The sequence below is a fragment of the Geotrypetes seraphini genome, chromosome 11, assembly GCF_902459505.1.
Source record: "Geotrypetes seraphini chromosome 11, aGeoSer1.1, whole genome shotgun sequence".
NCBI lineage: Eukaryota > Metazoa > Chordata > Amphibia > Gymnophiona > Dermophiidae > Geotrypetes > Geotrypetes seraphini.
In genome coordinates, this window is record NC_047094.1 from 36594859 (window position 1) to 36611906 (window position 17048).

The window sequence follows — 17048 nt, forward strand, 5'->3', positions numbered from 1 at the left end:
AAAATAGACACGGCCATTATGCTTATCGCGGCAAGGGATCTCCCTGCTGTGATAAGTATAGTGGCCGTGGCTGCCAGTCCCTCTCCCCCGAACGAACATGGCAAAAGAGATGCCCAATCTCTCCTGCCCGGAAGACCCCCAACGCACCTCGAATGAAAGCAACATGCAGGAGGATGCCCAATCCCTCCTGCCCAGAAGACCCCCAACTCGGAATCTTAGGTTGGCCCATGTACCTAAGGCCCCGCCCATAGGAGGGCACTAGGCGCCTGGGCCAATCAGGCCTTAGGCCCCTCCCCAGTGCATCCTACAATGCACCAGGAAGGGGCAGGCCTGCCTCATTTTGATGGAGGCAGGCCTGCCAGCCAGACAGTAGGAAGACCCGTCCGGTCGGCCAACATTTCAATATTACCTCTATACCGACAACTCCCAGATCTACCTCTTTATACCAGAAATCTCTAGTATAACAGAATCAAGTCTCAACATATCTGTCTGACTTTGCTGCCTGGATGTCCCACTTTCACTTAAAACTGAATATTACTAAGGCTGAGCTGCTTATCCTTCCATCTAAACCAACTACTTTTCTCCTCCGAATCTCTATCTCAGTGGATAACATATTCATCCTCCCTGTATCATCAGCTCGCAACCTCAGGGTCATCTTTGATTCCTCTCTCGTCACAAATCCAACATACCGCCAAAACTTGTCATTTCTGTCTATAATATCTCCAAAATCCGACCCTTCCTCTCTGAGCACACTACCAAAACCCTTATCCACACCCTCATCATCTCTTGCCTAGACTACTGCAACTTGCTTCTCACAGGTCTTCCATGTAAACATCTCTCTCCCCTTCAATCCATTCCAAATTCTGCTGTATTACTTATATTTTGCCAGAGTCACTATGCTCACATCACCCCACTCATCAAGTCACTTCATTGACTCCCTATCTACTTCCACATACAGTTCAAATTCCTCCTAAGACTTACAAGTGCATTCACTCTGTAGCTCCCCAATATATCTTCTCTCTTATCTCTCCCTATACACCTCCCCAGGAACTCCATTCATCGTTCCATTCATCCCCAGGAACTCCGTCTCCTCTACTGCCCAGACTACGTTCCTTTTCTCTTGCTGCACCATAAGCCTGGAACAGACTGCCTGAATCTGTACATCAAACTCTGTCCCTGGCAGTAGGCAGTATTCAAATCCAGGCTAAAAGCCCACTTTTGAGGTTGCCTTTAACTACTAACCCTCACTCATTTGTAAAGTACCTAACCCCCTACTTGTCCTCTCCATCTGTTTGATTACATTGCAAGTTCTACTGAGCAGGAACTGTCTCTTGAAATGTTTTAATGTACAGTGTTGAGTATGTCTAGCAGCGCTATAGAAATAAGTAGTGGTATAGCAGAAAATGTGGAGCAGGTAACATCACTTTGCTGTGTGCTAAGGGTATTAGTTCTATGTTAACTGTATGTGGTGATACTGGCACGCTTACAACAATTACTATAGAGCAGGGGTGCCCAACGCGTCGATCACGATCGACAGGTCGTTCGCTCAGGCGACCCCAGTCGATCGCACAGCAGGTTCCCTTCTTCCCTTCTCTTTTTTTCCCCTCCTGACCGGCCCGCCTCTTAAAGAACGCTGGCCAATCAGAGTGCTGGAAGGGCGGGGTGAAGGTCGGTGGGGGACGGAGCTCAGCGCATCACAAGAAATAGAAGCGCCTGTAATGATTGAGGTAAGAGCGAGGCCTAATGCTGCCCGATATACAATTTTAAAAACCACAAAATCGGCCTCCCAATCAGTGGCGTACCGAGGTGGGGTGGTCCGCCCCCGCCCCGGCTTGGAGGGATGCACAGCCGTCCGGGTCCTCCTGCCCTTCCTTTCCACCGGTCTGCGCACGGGGCTCGCACCCGCCGCCCAAATGGTGCTGTTGGTTATCGCGAGACTCGCGGGAGTTGACGGCACCATTCGAGCGTCAGTGCGGGACCAGGCAGGCACAAGCCCCGAGCGCGGACCGGGGGAAAAGAAAGGCAGGATACCCGGACCTGGCCAGCTGTGCACCCCTCCAAGCCGTGCACCCGGGCGGATCGTCCCCCTTCTAAATCCATTGTACTTGTCTTTTATTCAGTTCCACTAATGAGCATTGTGACAGGCAGTTCTTATGGGGCAGTTCTTGGAAGTATTTCTTTGTTTTTCTGTGCCTAAGTATTCTATTAATTTAACTTCCTTATTCCTGTGGGGATCTCCAAAGGGGACGAATGGGAGACGGCCGGTGGCAGGTGGTACTTTAGCAATTCTTACAGGTTGCCATAGGCCTCAGGAGCTGTCTTCCCTCTGCCGTGGTCCTGCCCCTCCTCTAAGTCAGAGACAGGCTTGGGGCAGAGGGAAGACAGCTCCTGAGGCCTATGGCAACCTGCAAGGATCGCTAAAGTACCAGCGATCCTCTCTGCAGACTGCTCCCTGCTGGAATTAGGTAAATGGATGTGGGGAGGGTAGGCCTTCGGGGGGGGGAGTGCAGTCCTTCAAGGGGTAGTGCAGGCCTTCAGGGGGGGAGTCAACCTTTGAGGGGGAATATGCAGATCTTCAGGGGGGGGGTCAGGCCTTCGGGGGAGGGGGGCTGTATAATAAAAAAATATTTGAACATAAATACAAAGTACACTCGGTGTGTATGTATATATATATATATATATATATATATATATATAAAAATAAATATATATATGTTTAGCATTTTTATTGTTGGTAGATCATTTTGACTTGGTCATTTTAAAAGTAGCTCGCAAGCCCAAAAAGTGTGGGCACCCCTGCTATAGAGGCTTTGCCATGACCATGCATTGGTTTTGCCCATTAATATGAAAGAACTGTAAAATGTTAAATCACTCCAGTAAAGGTGTCCTGAATTTTTATTGTTTTATAGTAGCAATATAAAAAAAATTCTTCTGATTTGGAATACAGTTTTACAGTCTCAAATCATTCCATCTGAAATAAGGTAACCTGAATTTCAGATAGAAAGGAGCTCATTTTTTTAAAAAACAGTTTTCACCAAACAAGCTTTTGTAGTTACAGACCGACTTGGCCTCTTGACAAGCATTAGTGAGCAGTTGCTCCCACAGAAAAACCCTGACAAACTCAAGAGGGGTTAAGGGCCTTGATAACTTTAGCAACTGTCCCGAATCTTCCCTAAAAGCAAAGGAACTATCATCTCTTCATAAAAAGAGGTTTTATCTAGTATTCAAACACTTTTAGTTGCTTAAAATGTAGCTTTAAACCTAACAGCCTGATCCTTGTAAAACAACAAAGAACCATCTTGATGTTTCACTGAATTTTCTAACTCCTCCACAGTTTAAAAAAAAAAAGCATCTACAGTTTCAAGATAACCACAATGAATACTCAAGAGATCTATCTGCACACACCTGTTTTAAGAACTGGGTTATTCTGCAGATTTTAGCACCCCCCAAAAAAACAGTCTTGTTTAGAGACCCTAACAACTGGAGGTGAGAAGCAGTGTGCTACTCTAAATGCACTTATAGTATTATGAAGCACATTCATTAATCTTATTGATCTCCAATACACAATATGGGGAGCATGGAAATATATTTCAGTGTATGCCAGGGATCTCAAAGTCCCTCCTTGAGGGCCGCAATCCAGTCGGGTTTTCAGGATTTCCCCAATGAATATGCATGAGATCTATGTGCATGCACTGCTTTCAATGCATATTCATTGGGGAAATCCTGAAAACCCGACTGGATTGCGGCCCTCAAGGAGGGACTTTGAGATCCCTGGTGTATGCTGTTGATAATTTATTTTGGATTAACAGATCACAAATCATTTTAAATAAATAAGATGTGGTAGGTATTTATAACGACAGGGCATCTACACAGAAAAGGCGCAGTGGCGTACATGTTGTAGTTTCTCTCCATTGCAAGTTAGTTAATTATGCACATGCTTTATAAAATAGATAAATTTCCTATTTATGCTGAAAGGAACACTGCTAGAGTTGGTGGAATGGGGATTTTTAAATCACTGACATTTATCTGCAACAGCAGAAGCATTTTAAGCAACAGATCAGTCCATCCTGCTGAGCCACTTCCTATCAAATCTGCTGTTTTAATTTGCTCCCCTTTGCTGCTGCACAATTATGATGTCATCCTTCACAGAGAGGTTCATCCCAACTCTATTTTCTATCCCTAAATAAATACTGAAGGCCAAAAAGAAGTTCAATAATTGGAAATAAATATCCCCAAGATAAGGTTCATGTTTACTAATCTGCTACATAAAATAACCCACATATAGTTATTTTCTCAGAAAAACAGTCTTGTTAGTTTAATATTCCTGTATAATAATGCATGTTAAGTTATTGATTTATTTAATGAGATTCTAATGATATAATTTACTTTATCATATATCCAGTCTCATTTATTGGGCAGAACAAATTTTGCTACTCAGATTTTCTACTAAGGATAAGCAAGGTTAATATCCATTTGATACATTAGTATGATTTTTTTTATTGATTTTATATTGTAGCTTTATGTTAAGATTTTATATTTTTTTTTATTTAAGTATTTTGTTGTTTTTCTTAAAATTTGTGTGGTGTGTGTAAACTTGTAACTTGCCAAGATCAGTAGATGGAGCAAGATATAAAGTTTATATAAACCTAGTGATTCAAGAATTATGATCTGTTAGCATCTTCTGTACAGACTAAAGAATCAGGTACACCACCCACTGTACAACACATCATCCTTTCACATTCAGATATCTCATAACTACAATTCAAAATGACTCGTATTACAATGGGATTTGTTTCGCTGATCTACAATGTGGTTAACCTAAAGAAGAGGGCTTTAAACTAGAATTGTTGGGCAAGGGTGATCATAGCCCCCAGATGAGTATAAGCCCTCGGGTAAGTGAATCACTAAATGCACAAATGGAAAAAGGGGGCAATGTCTGGAAAGCAGTATATACTAATGCTCGAAGTATGGGAAACAAGGTTCTGGATCTAGAGGCTGTGACGGTAGAGGCTAAGTTGGATTTAGTGGCAATCACACAGAACCATGACTGGGTTATAATTATACTGGGCTATAATCTGTTCAGGAAGAAAAGGAGGGGGAGTGGTGTTATATGTTAAAGATCATATTAAAGTCACACAATTGCAGGATATGGAAGAGGCACTATGGGTCAATCTGGAAAGAGGGACTGTAAAATGTATTTACAGTGATGTGATATACAGGCCTCCTTCACAGATAGAAGTGGATAGAGATTTAATAGTAGACATTCAAAATACAGCTGTAAAAGGGGAAGTATTACTAATAGGTGATTTTAACATGCCAGATGTTTATTGGAGTATCCCTACTGCAGGGTCTTCTAGAAGTAAGGAGATCCTGGATTCTCTACAAGGAGAACTATTCTAGCAGTTGGTAATGGAGCCCAGGCAGGATGGGGCCATACTGGACTTAGTAATTACAACCAGGGAAAGTGATCACCACATGGTGTGGTTTAATATTGACAGGTGTAGAGAGGGCTCATTCAAAAGTAAAGGTTCTAGACTTTATAAAAGCTTTGTTCAGATGGGAAATTATGTCAAGGAATTGTGGTCTGGATGGGAACATCTGGAAGAAGTAGGAAAGCAGTGGGCACAACTGAAAGGAGCACTGCAACAAGGGGGCTGGAGGAACTTCCAGTTTCATTTTTCATAGTGAGGTAGAAATAATGCCCGAGAGTGCAAAGGCTTTGAACAGCCGGCACTTTGTGGGATTTTCCTCCCAGGTCCAGAGCCACTACCATTTTTTGCCACTGTTCTCACGCAGAGAACCAGACTCTGCTAGAGAAACTGCATCCTGAGATAATAGTGGCATGGAATCGGACTTTCCAACCTCCCAGTCTTTGGCAGACTGAACTTCCTGGTCCAGTTCCGAGTCCTCATCTGATCACAACGCATGCTGAAGGGAATTCCCCTGCACTACCACCTCCTGAGGATCCACGGCAGTTCAAATAAGCATTCCACATAAGGATTACAAATTCCGGGCTGAAGCCTTGTACAAGGGCAGTGGTTCTCAACCCTGCCTGGGGACCCCCCAGCCAGTCGGGTTTTCAAGATATCCCTAATGAATATGCATGAGAAAGATTTGCATACCTGTCAGTTCCATTATATGCAAATCTTTCTCATGCATATTCATTAGGGATATCTTGACTGGCTGGGGGGGGTCCCCAGGCAGGGTTGAGAACCACTGTACTAGGGATCTGGAGGACCTTGGCAGGGACACCCCTGTCGGTCATCCTGGGCTCCACAGCAACCGCGCATCTGCACTTGGCCAATGCACTTTCGAAGGAAAGGGTCTCTTCTCTTGGGAATGCACCCTCTGCAGATCCCCAGCCCTGGAGGACTCAGAGGAGGCTGAGCCCAAGGCTTCCATCCCTCCCCCATGCTCTCAACCTCACGCAGGACATGGATGCTCCTCAACTGGCCATCCAGTGCAAACCTGGCATGATATAGAGGTAGGAAGGCCCGAGGGGTCCATCCTTATTGATTAAGTAAAACTGAGGGGTTTTGAGGCAGATGGAGGTTTTAGAAAAAAGAACTGTTTAAAATTAAAGATGGCCGCTGCCAGTAAAATTGTGCCAAAAACATCCTGCGCGGACTCCCTAAAATACAAAAATTGCAAGGAAAGGGGTTTAGACCTTGGCTCTGGCTGCAGAAACCTTTAAATTTCACTTTTGGAGACACCCCCCCTCCCCCCATAGGTTACTTACTCACTGTGTCATGTCCCTGCCTCCTTCAGCTTAAGACTACAGCTGGGACAAATGGAGAAGAATTCTGCCTCACAGGTTCACCGGACAAAGTTGGTTTTCGGGTTGCCAGTTGGACTGAGGTCGGACTAAGTCTCAACCCTTGGAAAACCTTGCGCCGCAAAGGAGTAGAGGACCATGCAGCCATCTCACTATTAAGCCATAGCAAGCTGAGACAGAGGCAAAGTGACTGCAATCAAGCTCCTGATACATCATGGATGCTAGCAGCTACACAAGGGACAGTCCCTGAGCTCAAAAAATACAAAAGCAGGCTGTCCTCGAGGGCTGATTATACTAGCAGCAGACTTTCACAGACTTCTCCCAGGCTGAGTTCCCAACAAGCAGGAACCTGAGCCTCCAACTGAATACTTAGAAAAAATACCCCAAAATAATAAAACCGCAGAGCAAAACAGAAACACTTATGAGCAACTTGCTTGCAGAAAATATTGAGGGGCAGGAACAGCTCCCTGAGAAAGAGGCGGAGCTCAAAAAGATGATTGATAGCATTCCAGAAGCAACTTGCAGGTTCAGATGCATGACCCTAGCGTTCAAGACCACCAGACACATTGCGCTAGAAATTTATATATCCCTTCCTGTTCAAGTTTCTTGATGGCACAATCATCGGTCAGAGAGATTTTCAGTTTTACAAAATTTTCCTCATAGAATGCTACCTTAACAGATCTATCTAGGCCAAAAGTCATCCTGATACCATCTGAAAAGCTTTTTACTAAATGGAGTTATTCTGCCAAATGTTGATCGCTGGAACTGTAGAGCTTCAAGTCATCTACAAACAGACCTCTGGGTCTTTGCCAGTTCTAGGATTAAGAGTTATGGAGTTTACTCAAAGGGTTAAGGGTCTTGGTGGTTCAACATATTGAGACCTTGCATTCAATAGCCTCCATGCAACAGAAACATCTTGATCTGACATCCAAGAGAATTCCAATCAACTCAGCTATTGTGACTGGACACAGGGGGGCTCTGTAACTTATTATGAGTCTTGTTAAGCCACTTTCTGGATATGGAGAGAGCTTAAATTTGAAGTATCAAGTTTTTTTTGGTTTCTTATACTTTGTTTTCTCACATTAAAGCATGTTATGTAGATCAGTGAAACATGTCTAAAGTAACACATTTTGAACTGTATTTTTTTGACAGCAAATGTGAAACATTTACAAAGGTATGATGACTTACCAAAAACTGTATATCAGTGAATCAAACTGCTTCCCAACCCAAGCTGAAAACGTACAAATTGTACGTAGAGATTTTCAATTGTTATGCCAAAAGTATATATTATAAATCCTGTATTCCTAACATTCTCCTTATCTTTTATGAAAGGTACTCTTAATGGTTGTTTGCGCTAATAAAAAGCATTACATCAACATGATCATGACTCAGGGTAGTGGCTATGAAATTGTCGAGTCACACTGTAAACAGGAGAGTCCAAGGCATTTTAACATCCTACTATATATTTTCCCAAACACATTTTGAATGCCAGCTGAGTATTAACATAATCAAAATGTCAACTTGCATACAAGATTTATGATATGGGTAAACAAGCCTATAAATTTACCGTCCTATAGTCTCTTCTTTGTTAAACCCTGAACACAAATGCGTCAATCCATATTGGAAAAATCACAACTGTGTCGAGCTTACAACAAAGTGAGCAAGAAGTTAAAGAATTTGTTTACCTTAAAAAAATTATCTTCATGACAAATGCTTAGAATCCCTTTGGTGATACAGCATCTGTTTCTCAGAGGAACAGCTGAAAATGCTCTAGTCAAAACTACTGTAGAGTCTAATTATGTTCCTTCTGTATCTTCCACATCACAGTAGTTCATTGTTCTAGTCTCGGCTATTACTGATCTCATAACTACAATCTTTCAGCCATCTCCAGCATTAAATGTACTCATTTTCAAATAGACAGTGGGAGAACATAAACAGTTCCATATTGATTATAAGGTCTATTCTCCAAAAGAATTGTGATACTGACTATCAAGCACTAGGGGCAAAGGCTAATAACAATTCACAAGGATACTACTCAACAATACCTTGGTCCTGATTCCTACTAAAGCTTACTCCACCTCCAAGACTCTACTTCGATAGAAAGATAAGAAATGTAAGCATTCTACAGGTCAACACTTACCTTTGTATACATTTAATGTAATAGTTCGGACTGCAATTCTGACCATGCTTTCTGGATGGTTAAAAAACTTTATTGCCTCAGTATAAAGAGCAAAATCATTGGTATGCTGGAATTACAAAAGAGGATAAGCATTACAAAATAGCCAGTAGATTTTTAATAGTAACTAGAACTGTGTAAGCTATGGCCAGTTCTCCAAACAGCGTATGAATAACATTAATGCAGAAAATTCTCAAGCAACTATTTAACATTCTTGCAGGCTGCACCTAAAAAAGGGATTTATAACAGAAAATTGCCCATCAGGCAAGAGAAGACTCTGGGCTCCTTTTACAAAGGTGCGTTAGGGCCTTAACGTGTGGGATAGCGCGTGCTAGCCGCCACCGCCTCTTTTTAAGCAGGCGGTAATTTTTCGGTTAGCGTGCGCTATAGTACACACTAATCTTGTGCGTGTGCAAAAACGCTAGCGCACCTTAGTAAAAGGAGCCCTATGGGACTAATAAGAAAATTTAATACTACCCTCCGAGTGCAACGGTCATTGCATGGAAAGAGCTCATCAAGGCACCATCACCTTATTCTTGAAGATAACGTACTAATTAACAACAAGGGAAGACCCCTTGGTCAACACAAGCTGTCCAATAGTGTCACTGAAAGACTCTACTGGAACTGTATTAAGAACATAAGAATAGCCATACTTGGTCAAATCGAAGGTCCATTTAGCCCAGTGGTCTCAAACATGCGGCCCGCCAGGTACTATTTTGAGGCCCTTGGTATGTTTATCATAATCACAAAAGTAAAATAAAACAGTTTCTTTGATCATAAGTCTCTTTAGCTATAAATGACAATATTATTATTAAGACTTAGCTAAAAAGAAAGATTGATAAACTATAAAGAGCTTTACCTCATGCAAAATTGTCATTTCTTTAATAAGATATTAACTATGTTTTTCTGAGGCCCTCCAAGTACCTACAAATCCAAAATGTGGCCCTGCAAAGGGTTTGAGTTTGAGACCACTGATTTAGACCAATATGCTGCTTCCAACAATGACCAATCCAGGTCACAAATACTTGACAGAATTATATTACATAACACTTATATCCCATCAAGTTCAGTGTGGATCACAATCCGAGAAGTCTGGCCATCCCCAAAAACAAAATGCAAAAAATAAAATCTGCTATAATTTAAAAAAAACAAAAAAAATTCCTAGACAGTTTCTTTTTTTTTTTTTTAATCTTTATTAATTTTCCAGGCTTTAGCAGTGCATTACAAATAATATGACAAAAAAAATTACATAAAATGCACCATAATACACAAATAGAAAAGAAAACAAACAACCTTTTCTCCTATCCATCTCTCAAATATAAATACCTTAATCATATTATTCATATAACATTATACTAAAAATATTTGATTCTTCAAAATACCCTTCCCTCCCCTCCCGCCACCCTGGATGTGTAAGGCAATCTAAGCATTTTTCATTACTGCGTATTTATTCAATATACAAATAAAGGAATATTCCCAAACTACAAATGACCAATCGAATATTTCTTAAATAAAAAGGTCTTCAATAATTTTCAAAATGATCAACCCTGCTTTGATGTCAAGGGGCATTATGTCGTGATGTGATGTTTCCATGTGTCAATTCCAAAATAAAGGCATCTGTTAGGTTTGCCTATGGGGGCCTCTGGGGAGGTAGGGGGGTAAACGAGTTACATAGGGCACATTTGTAGCATGTTAAGGCCCTGATAGGAACCAAAATTAAAATGATAGGAAAGAAAACTAAAATGCAGAAAATAATTAAAGCAGGATTAAAGCAACACAATACAGACAGAAGGGGTTAGAAACTTTAATTGATTTATGATTTATGGTTTTAATAGTTTGATATACAGTAAAACCTTGGTTTGTGAGCATAATCTGTTCTGGAAGCATGCTTGTATTCCAAAACACTCGTATATATCAAAGCAAATTTCCCCATATGAAATAATGGAAACTCAAGACGATTCATTCCACAATCCAAAAACTTTAATACAAAATACTGTACGGTATAAAATAAAAATATGTACAGTAAAACAAATAACCTGCACTTTACTTTTGAATAGAATCGTGAATGATATGCGCACTTATACAGCACGCTTAAACTGCGGGTGAATTGGGTGTGATGCTTTTATTACGTTCAGCCGCGCTCGGGGTGAGATGTGCGTATGTTGTGCGTGCTTGAACTGTGGGTGCTTGTATTATGTTCAGCTGCGCTCAGCAATGCGACGAACGTAAATTGTGCGTACTGACATGACGCGTGTATACGTGCTCGTACTGCAAGACAATGCTCGTCTATAAAGTTAAAATTTAATAAAATGTTTTGCTCATCTTGCAAAGCACTCGCACACCACGTTACTCGCTATCCAAGGTTTGACTGTGCTGCCTTTCAGAATAGTGTCAAAGTTAATATCTACTGTAAACTTTATATTGGTTTTCCATACTACAAGAAGTACAGTGGTACCTTGGTTTACGAGCATGATTCATTCCAGAAGCATGCTCGTAAACCAAAATACTCGTATATCAAAACAAGTTTCCCCATAGGAACTAAGGGAAACTCGCTTGATACGTTCCCACCCACCCCCACTCCACGAGGCCAATGGCGCTGCTCTACCCCCCCCCCCCCGAGAACCGGCATTGCTCCCCCCGAAGGCCCCCCCCCCGGCCGCGATCTGAAATCCCCCAGACCCACCCAAACATGCTTCTTACTTCCATCTGGCCACCAGCACCGGCACCGGCATGTCCTGTGCGTTGGTGCTGGTGCCCGAAGATCTGCCTCCTCTTCTTTGCTGGGCCTTGAGCATCTGCGCATGCTCAAAGCCTGCGAGTTCACGCTCTCTCCGAGATTCTCGGAGACAGCGTGAACTCGCAGGCCTTAAGCATGTGCAGATGCTCAAGGCCCAGCAAAGAAGAGGAGGCAGATCTTCGGGCACAGGACATGCCGGTGCCGGTGGCCAGATGGAAGTAAGAAGCGTGTTTGGGTGGGTCTGGGGGATTTCAGATCACGGCGGGGGGTGCCGGATCGCGGGGGGGAGGGTGCTGGATCGCGGGGGGTGCTGCCGCTCGCAAATCGAGACAAGCTCGGTTTCCGAGGTGCCGATTTTTCGAATGTTTTGCTCATCTTGCAAAACACTTGCAAACTGGTGCACTCGTAAACCGAGGTACCACTGTAATTATTTTTATCAGCAACTCCTCTCATGAAACCCAGAGAGTTTCATTTCATCACTGAGAACATCCAGCACAGAAAATACAGGGCTTCTGGCCAGCTCATGCATTACATTTAGTCAAATCAGTAGAGAAGTGGTCAAGACGAAGCTGAAACAAAACCAGGAAGATTTCAAGTTGGGATCAGGAAGGCAAAAAATCAGATTTTTTTTTTCCAAATCTAATAGGGAAAATCCATTGGATCTTCCCCAGCAAATGAGAGAAATCAAAGCAGATCTGAAAGCTGGAAAGCAGGGTCTCCAAGAATCTAAAACAAAGCAAGCAATTTATAGAAATACACTTCAAGATGTTCATAGAACTGAAGAAAGTTTATTACAGCCAAAGCTTTCAGTTTTGAAATTTTCTGCAAAACCCATTTGACCAATCTGTGTAAGATTGTGTAGTTATGTAGAATCAGGGCAAATGACTTTTTTGAATTCTGTATGTACTGTATCTGCTTGTTAAGATACAAGTTTCACCAAACTATGCAATTCACTTTAAGCAAAATATTAAGCTTAATACTGAGTTTTACTACTTGGCATCTAGCTAGGTACTTGGGACCTGGGTTGGCCACTGTTGGAAACAGGATGCTGGGCTTCATGGACCTTTGCTCTGTCCTAGTATGTCTGTTCTTATAACTTGGGTGCCCTCTACTGGAAACAAAGTATAGATGCCTTTTTCTTACACAACACCTAACATTTGCAAACGGAGCTTCACAGACACTCTCTCCAATCACCACCATAAAAGGTTTGATTTTGGAAATAGTGTCTAGTCCAAAACATCAGTACTGGTTATGAAATCCATTTGCTCCACACAGGAAATGGAACGCTCACGTTTCGCTGAGTATTTGACCTAAAGCTCTGTTGACAAATCAAGTTTGTTTGCAGGCACATAAGCAAGAGTTACCATTTCTAAAATAAAATACCAAAACCAACATGACACAAGGGTCACAAATGTTACATATGGGAGTTAAAGCTAGCTTTAGACAATAGGAACATGAATAAGTGATGATACACCATTACTTAAGGGCATAAATAACTTACAAAATACAGAAAAGTACACGCCAATGGAGTACGGATTACTTTATTTTACATGCAATCTTGCATCAGACATTTTTATACCAGCTTCATATCTGGTATAAGTGCTAGCATTTTCTTGAACAATATAAACTACCTAGATCAGCATTCTTCAATGCAAGGTCCACAAGCCAATGATGGCCCTCAGGGACCTTTAGGACAGCTCGTGCAGTCCTCTAATTTTTTTTTTTTTTTTTGCCACTGGATATAGGTTGGAGGGTTTGCACTGAAGAACACAATAATGTCTCTCTCCCTCGTCTCATGAACTGACTGCTCTTTCTGGCTGGCCTTCCCCAAGTTTGGTGTCTTACACTTTTGATCTTCTTCCTGAGAGCAATCCAGCCAGAAAGAGCCCGACTGAATTGCTGCCAGGAAAACCATTGAATGGACAGGAGGTAGGCAAGCAGGGAAGGATCCCCTATTCTTGGCTCAGGCTTCCTCATTAGCAGTGCAGTGTCGCTCTCCCTTCCTTCTTCCCATGATCCAGAGTTTCTTTCACTCTTTCACCGCTGTAGATCTCCAGCCTTCCAGTGTCAGCTCTCAAGGCAGCCTCACCTTTTGCTAGCCCCAGAAGCTTACTCGTTGCATAACTTCCTGTTCCTAGTAGGCAGGACGCTGCAGATAGAGAGCTTCCAGAGCCAGTAAGAGGCGAGACTGACTTAAGAGCTGAAGCTGGAAGGTTGGAGAACTGCAGTGGCAGCATGTGGAGGGGAGGAATGGAGGGAAGGGAGAAGGTAAAAAGAAATGCATGATTACTCGGGGGGGGGGGGGGAGGAGGAATGTGTTGCTCTCCAGTCTACTTCTCAGTGGAGGCCTGCAAGACATCGGGAGAGAGGGGTGACAGAGTACAGGGCAGGGAGGTGGGAAAGGGTGCAGAGCCTGGCAGGGAGGGAGGAGGGATAGGGTGGAGAGCCTGGCAGGGCAGGGGGAGGGCTGGGTGCAGAGCCTGATAGGAAGTGAGGAGGGACAGGGTGGAAAGCCTGGCAGGAAGGGAGGGGGGCTGAGTGAAGAGCCTGGCAGGGGAGGAAGTGAGGGAAGGGGGTGGCAGGGCACATGAATATTAACCTCCCACCCATCTTAAATTCGAGTTATCCCTTTTTTCTCCTTTTTTGGGGGAAAAGGGTACAGTATGTGTTTTGCTAGAATCTTAAGAATCTTAGGTGTGTCCCTATATTATATTTGGAGGTGGAGGGGCAAGTGGGAAATTACATAGCCAGAATGGAATTTTTAAATGTCCTTTATTCTCTCCATGGGTACTTTTATTACCAAGTACCCTTGTTAACCAGATTTTCAAAAGAGAAATGCCTCATGTTGAGGCTTTTGAAAATTTGCCTGCCAGTTCCACAACTACAAAATTTCCTGCAGACTTTAGATCTAGGCAGGTGATTTTAAATGGCTCTTCTCGGTAAAAGCTCAGTTTAAAGAATGGCGATATATTCCTCTGCTGGGCTGAAGGTCGATACACGAGTCAAACCATCAGTCATAAAGTATGATAAAATTGGAGAATGATATGGCATGTCTCTTCCTGGTACCAGCAGAGCTGTGTCATCTGTACTGTACAAACGTTCAAACATGCACATACATGATAACATTCCTTTTGGAATACTTCAAGCTGCTGCCACGTTAAATGGCCTTGTCATTTTATTTGGAACTGAGACTTTAATTACTCACCTTTCCGAATCCAAATTCCAGAGAATGAGGGCAGATTAAGTGACTTTTCCTATCCCCAAGGGCAGTGGAGGTAAAGAGACACACACAGCTCAGTGGAAGTAGCAGCATTTATAAGTGTTAACTGCCTACATGTGTAAACAGTGATTTCATAATAATAATAATTTATTTCTTATATACCGCTATACCGTGAAGTTCGAAGCAGTTTACAATAAAGATACATTTGACAGTACATGGGATAGAAACGGTTTACAATAAAGATATGTTTTGTCAGTACATGGGGTGCAGGTGGGTTACAATAAAGATATATTATGTCAGTACATGAGATTCAAGGTGGAAAGTATAATTAGTTTCGGGCCTTGGAATTAGGGGGCGAGGTGGAAGGGTCATGGCGAGGAAGAGTTGGGTATGGGAATTTAGAATTTGTTAAATAGTCGAGTTTTCAGGGATTTTCTAAAGTCACTATATACACAAGTAAATGCAAATATTTGAAGGGAAATGGACTGAAAAATACCTATGTTTTTACTGGTAAATGTTTTATCAAATGATTTCCCCTCTGGCTTTTGCACCTCTTCCAAAGTGAGTGCAACTGTTTGCTATTTTTTTTTTTTAAAAAAGGTGCTTAATATGAGGAATTGAGGGTGTTAAAGCCCATAAACCCATGTATTAAAAAAAAGTTGACCTACTAAGAGAAAAAGAAACTTGAGCAGCTTCATAGCTTAATTGTTGCCAAATTACACATTCATTTTTCTGACATAAGAACATAAGAATTGCCATCTCCGGATCAGACCCATGGTCCATCGAGTCCGGCGATCCGCACACGCGGAGGCCCAGTCAGGTATACACCTGATTGTTCTAATCACCCATATCCCTCTATGCCTCTCATAAGGAGATGTGCATCTAATTTGCCTTTGAATCCTAGCACCGTGGATTCCTTAATAACCTCCTGTGGAAGAGCATTCCATGCGTCCACCACTCGCTGCGTAAAGCAGAACTTCCTGACATTTGTCCTGGACTTGTCACCCCTTAGCTTCAAACCATGTCCTCTTGTCCGTGTCACAGTGGACAATGTAAATAATTTGTTTTTCTGCTCTATTTTATCGATGTCTTTCAGTATTTTGAACGTCTCTATCATGTCCCCTCGCAGCCTCCTCTTCTCAAGAGAGAACAATCCTAGTTTCTTGAGTCGTTCCTCATATTCCAATTTCTCCATACCTCTTATTAGTTTCGTTGCTCGTCTCTGCACCCTCTCCAGCAGTTTTATATCCTTCTTTAGGTTGGGAGACCAATGTTGTACACAGTATTCCAAGTGTGGTCTGACCATTGCTCTATAAAGCGGCATTATGACTTTCTCCGATCTACTCGTGATTCCTTTCTTTATCATGCCCAACATTCTGTTTGCTTTCTTTGCCGCTGCCGCACATTGTGCCGACGGCTTCAGGGTCCTATCTATCAGTACACCCAGGTCCTTTTCTTGTTCGCTCTTACCCAGAGTTGCTCCTGACATTCTATACTCGTGTTCCTTATTCTTACTACCTAAATGCATTACTTTGCATTTCTCCACGTTGAACATGGAGGTACTGTAAAGGTAATTCCACAACAGGGCACTTATATCAAACCCATTCCAAAAAGAGAAGTGGATGCCTGTATTTCTGTCTAGTTTATAAGCTTTTTATTTGCTCCCTATCAGGGACACCATCTAGGTCAGTGATCTTCACTAATTTTTAAGCTGGGGCCATTTTGGGTCCAAAAGGACTGAAGGAGAGCCGACAAACATCTTTCTATCTAGGTCCACGACACCAGCCACTGCTTTTCAACTTCCATCCCTACCAGAACATCTAGCCTCAGTCACACATACAGAAAACCCTCTTTAAATACAGGGCCACAAATAAAAACCTTAAAATGCCAGACTCTGCATGCAGTAGAACACCAGAAAAATACAAAGAAATGTCATTAGCCACCAATGCCCCTGGATTTATCAATAGACTTCTGAGCCCACTTCGGTCATAATTTCAGAAACTTTTAGTGATTCCAACATTACGCCAAATAAATTATGATTCTACTCGATCTTCTATATTCTCAGTAACTGCCCCTTCACTCTGCAACTCTATCCCAATCTATATTAGAGAGAACTCCTACTCGATCATTTCAAATCAAA

The 17048-nt window shown here is 42.4% G+C and overlaps 1 protein-coding gene across 12 annotated transcripts in view; it reads right to left on the reverse strand.

Moving 5' to 3' along the window:
- Nucleotides 1–17048, reverse strand: part of CLEC16A (C-type lectin domain containing 16A) — a 377291-nt gene that overhangs the window by 323384 nt on the left and 36859 nt on the right. For all 12 annotated transcript variants that reach the window (XM_033914729.1, XM_033914726.1, XM_033914722.1 and 9 more), the window contains one exon: nucleotides 8916–9021. In XM_033914729.1, the coding sequence (XP_033770620.1) occupies nucleotides 8916–9021 (106 nt within the window). The remainder of the gene's footprint in view (nucleotides 1–8915; nucleotides 9022–17048) is intronic.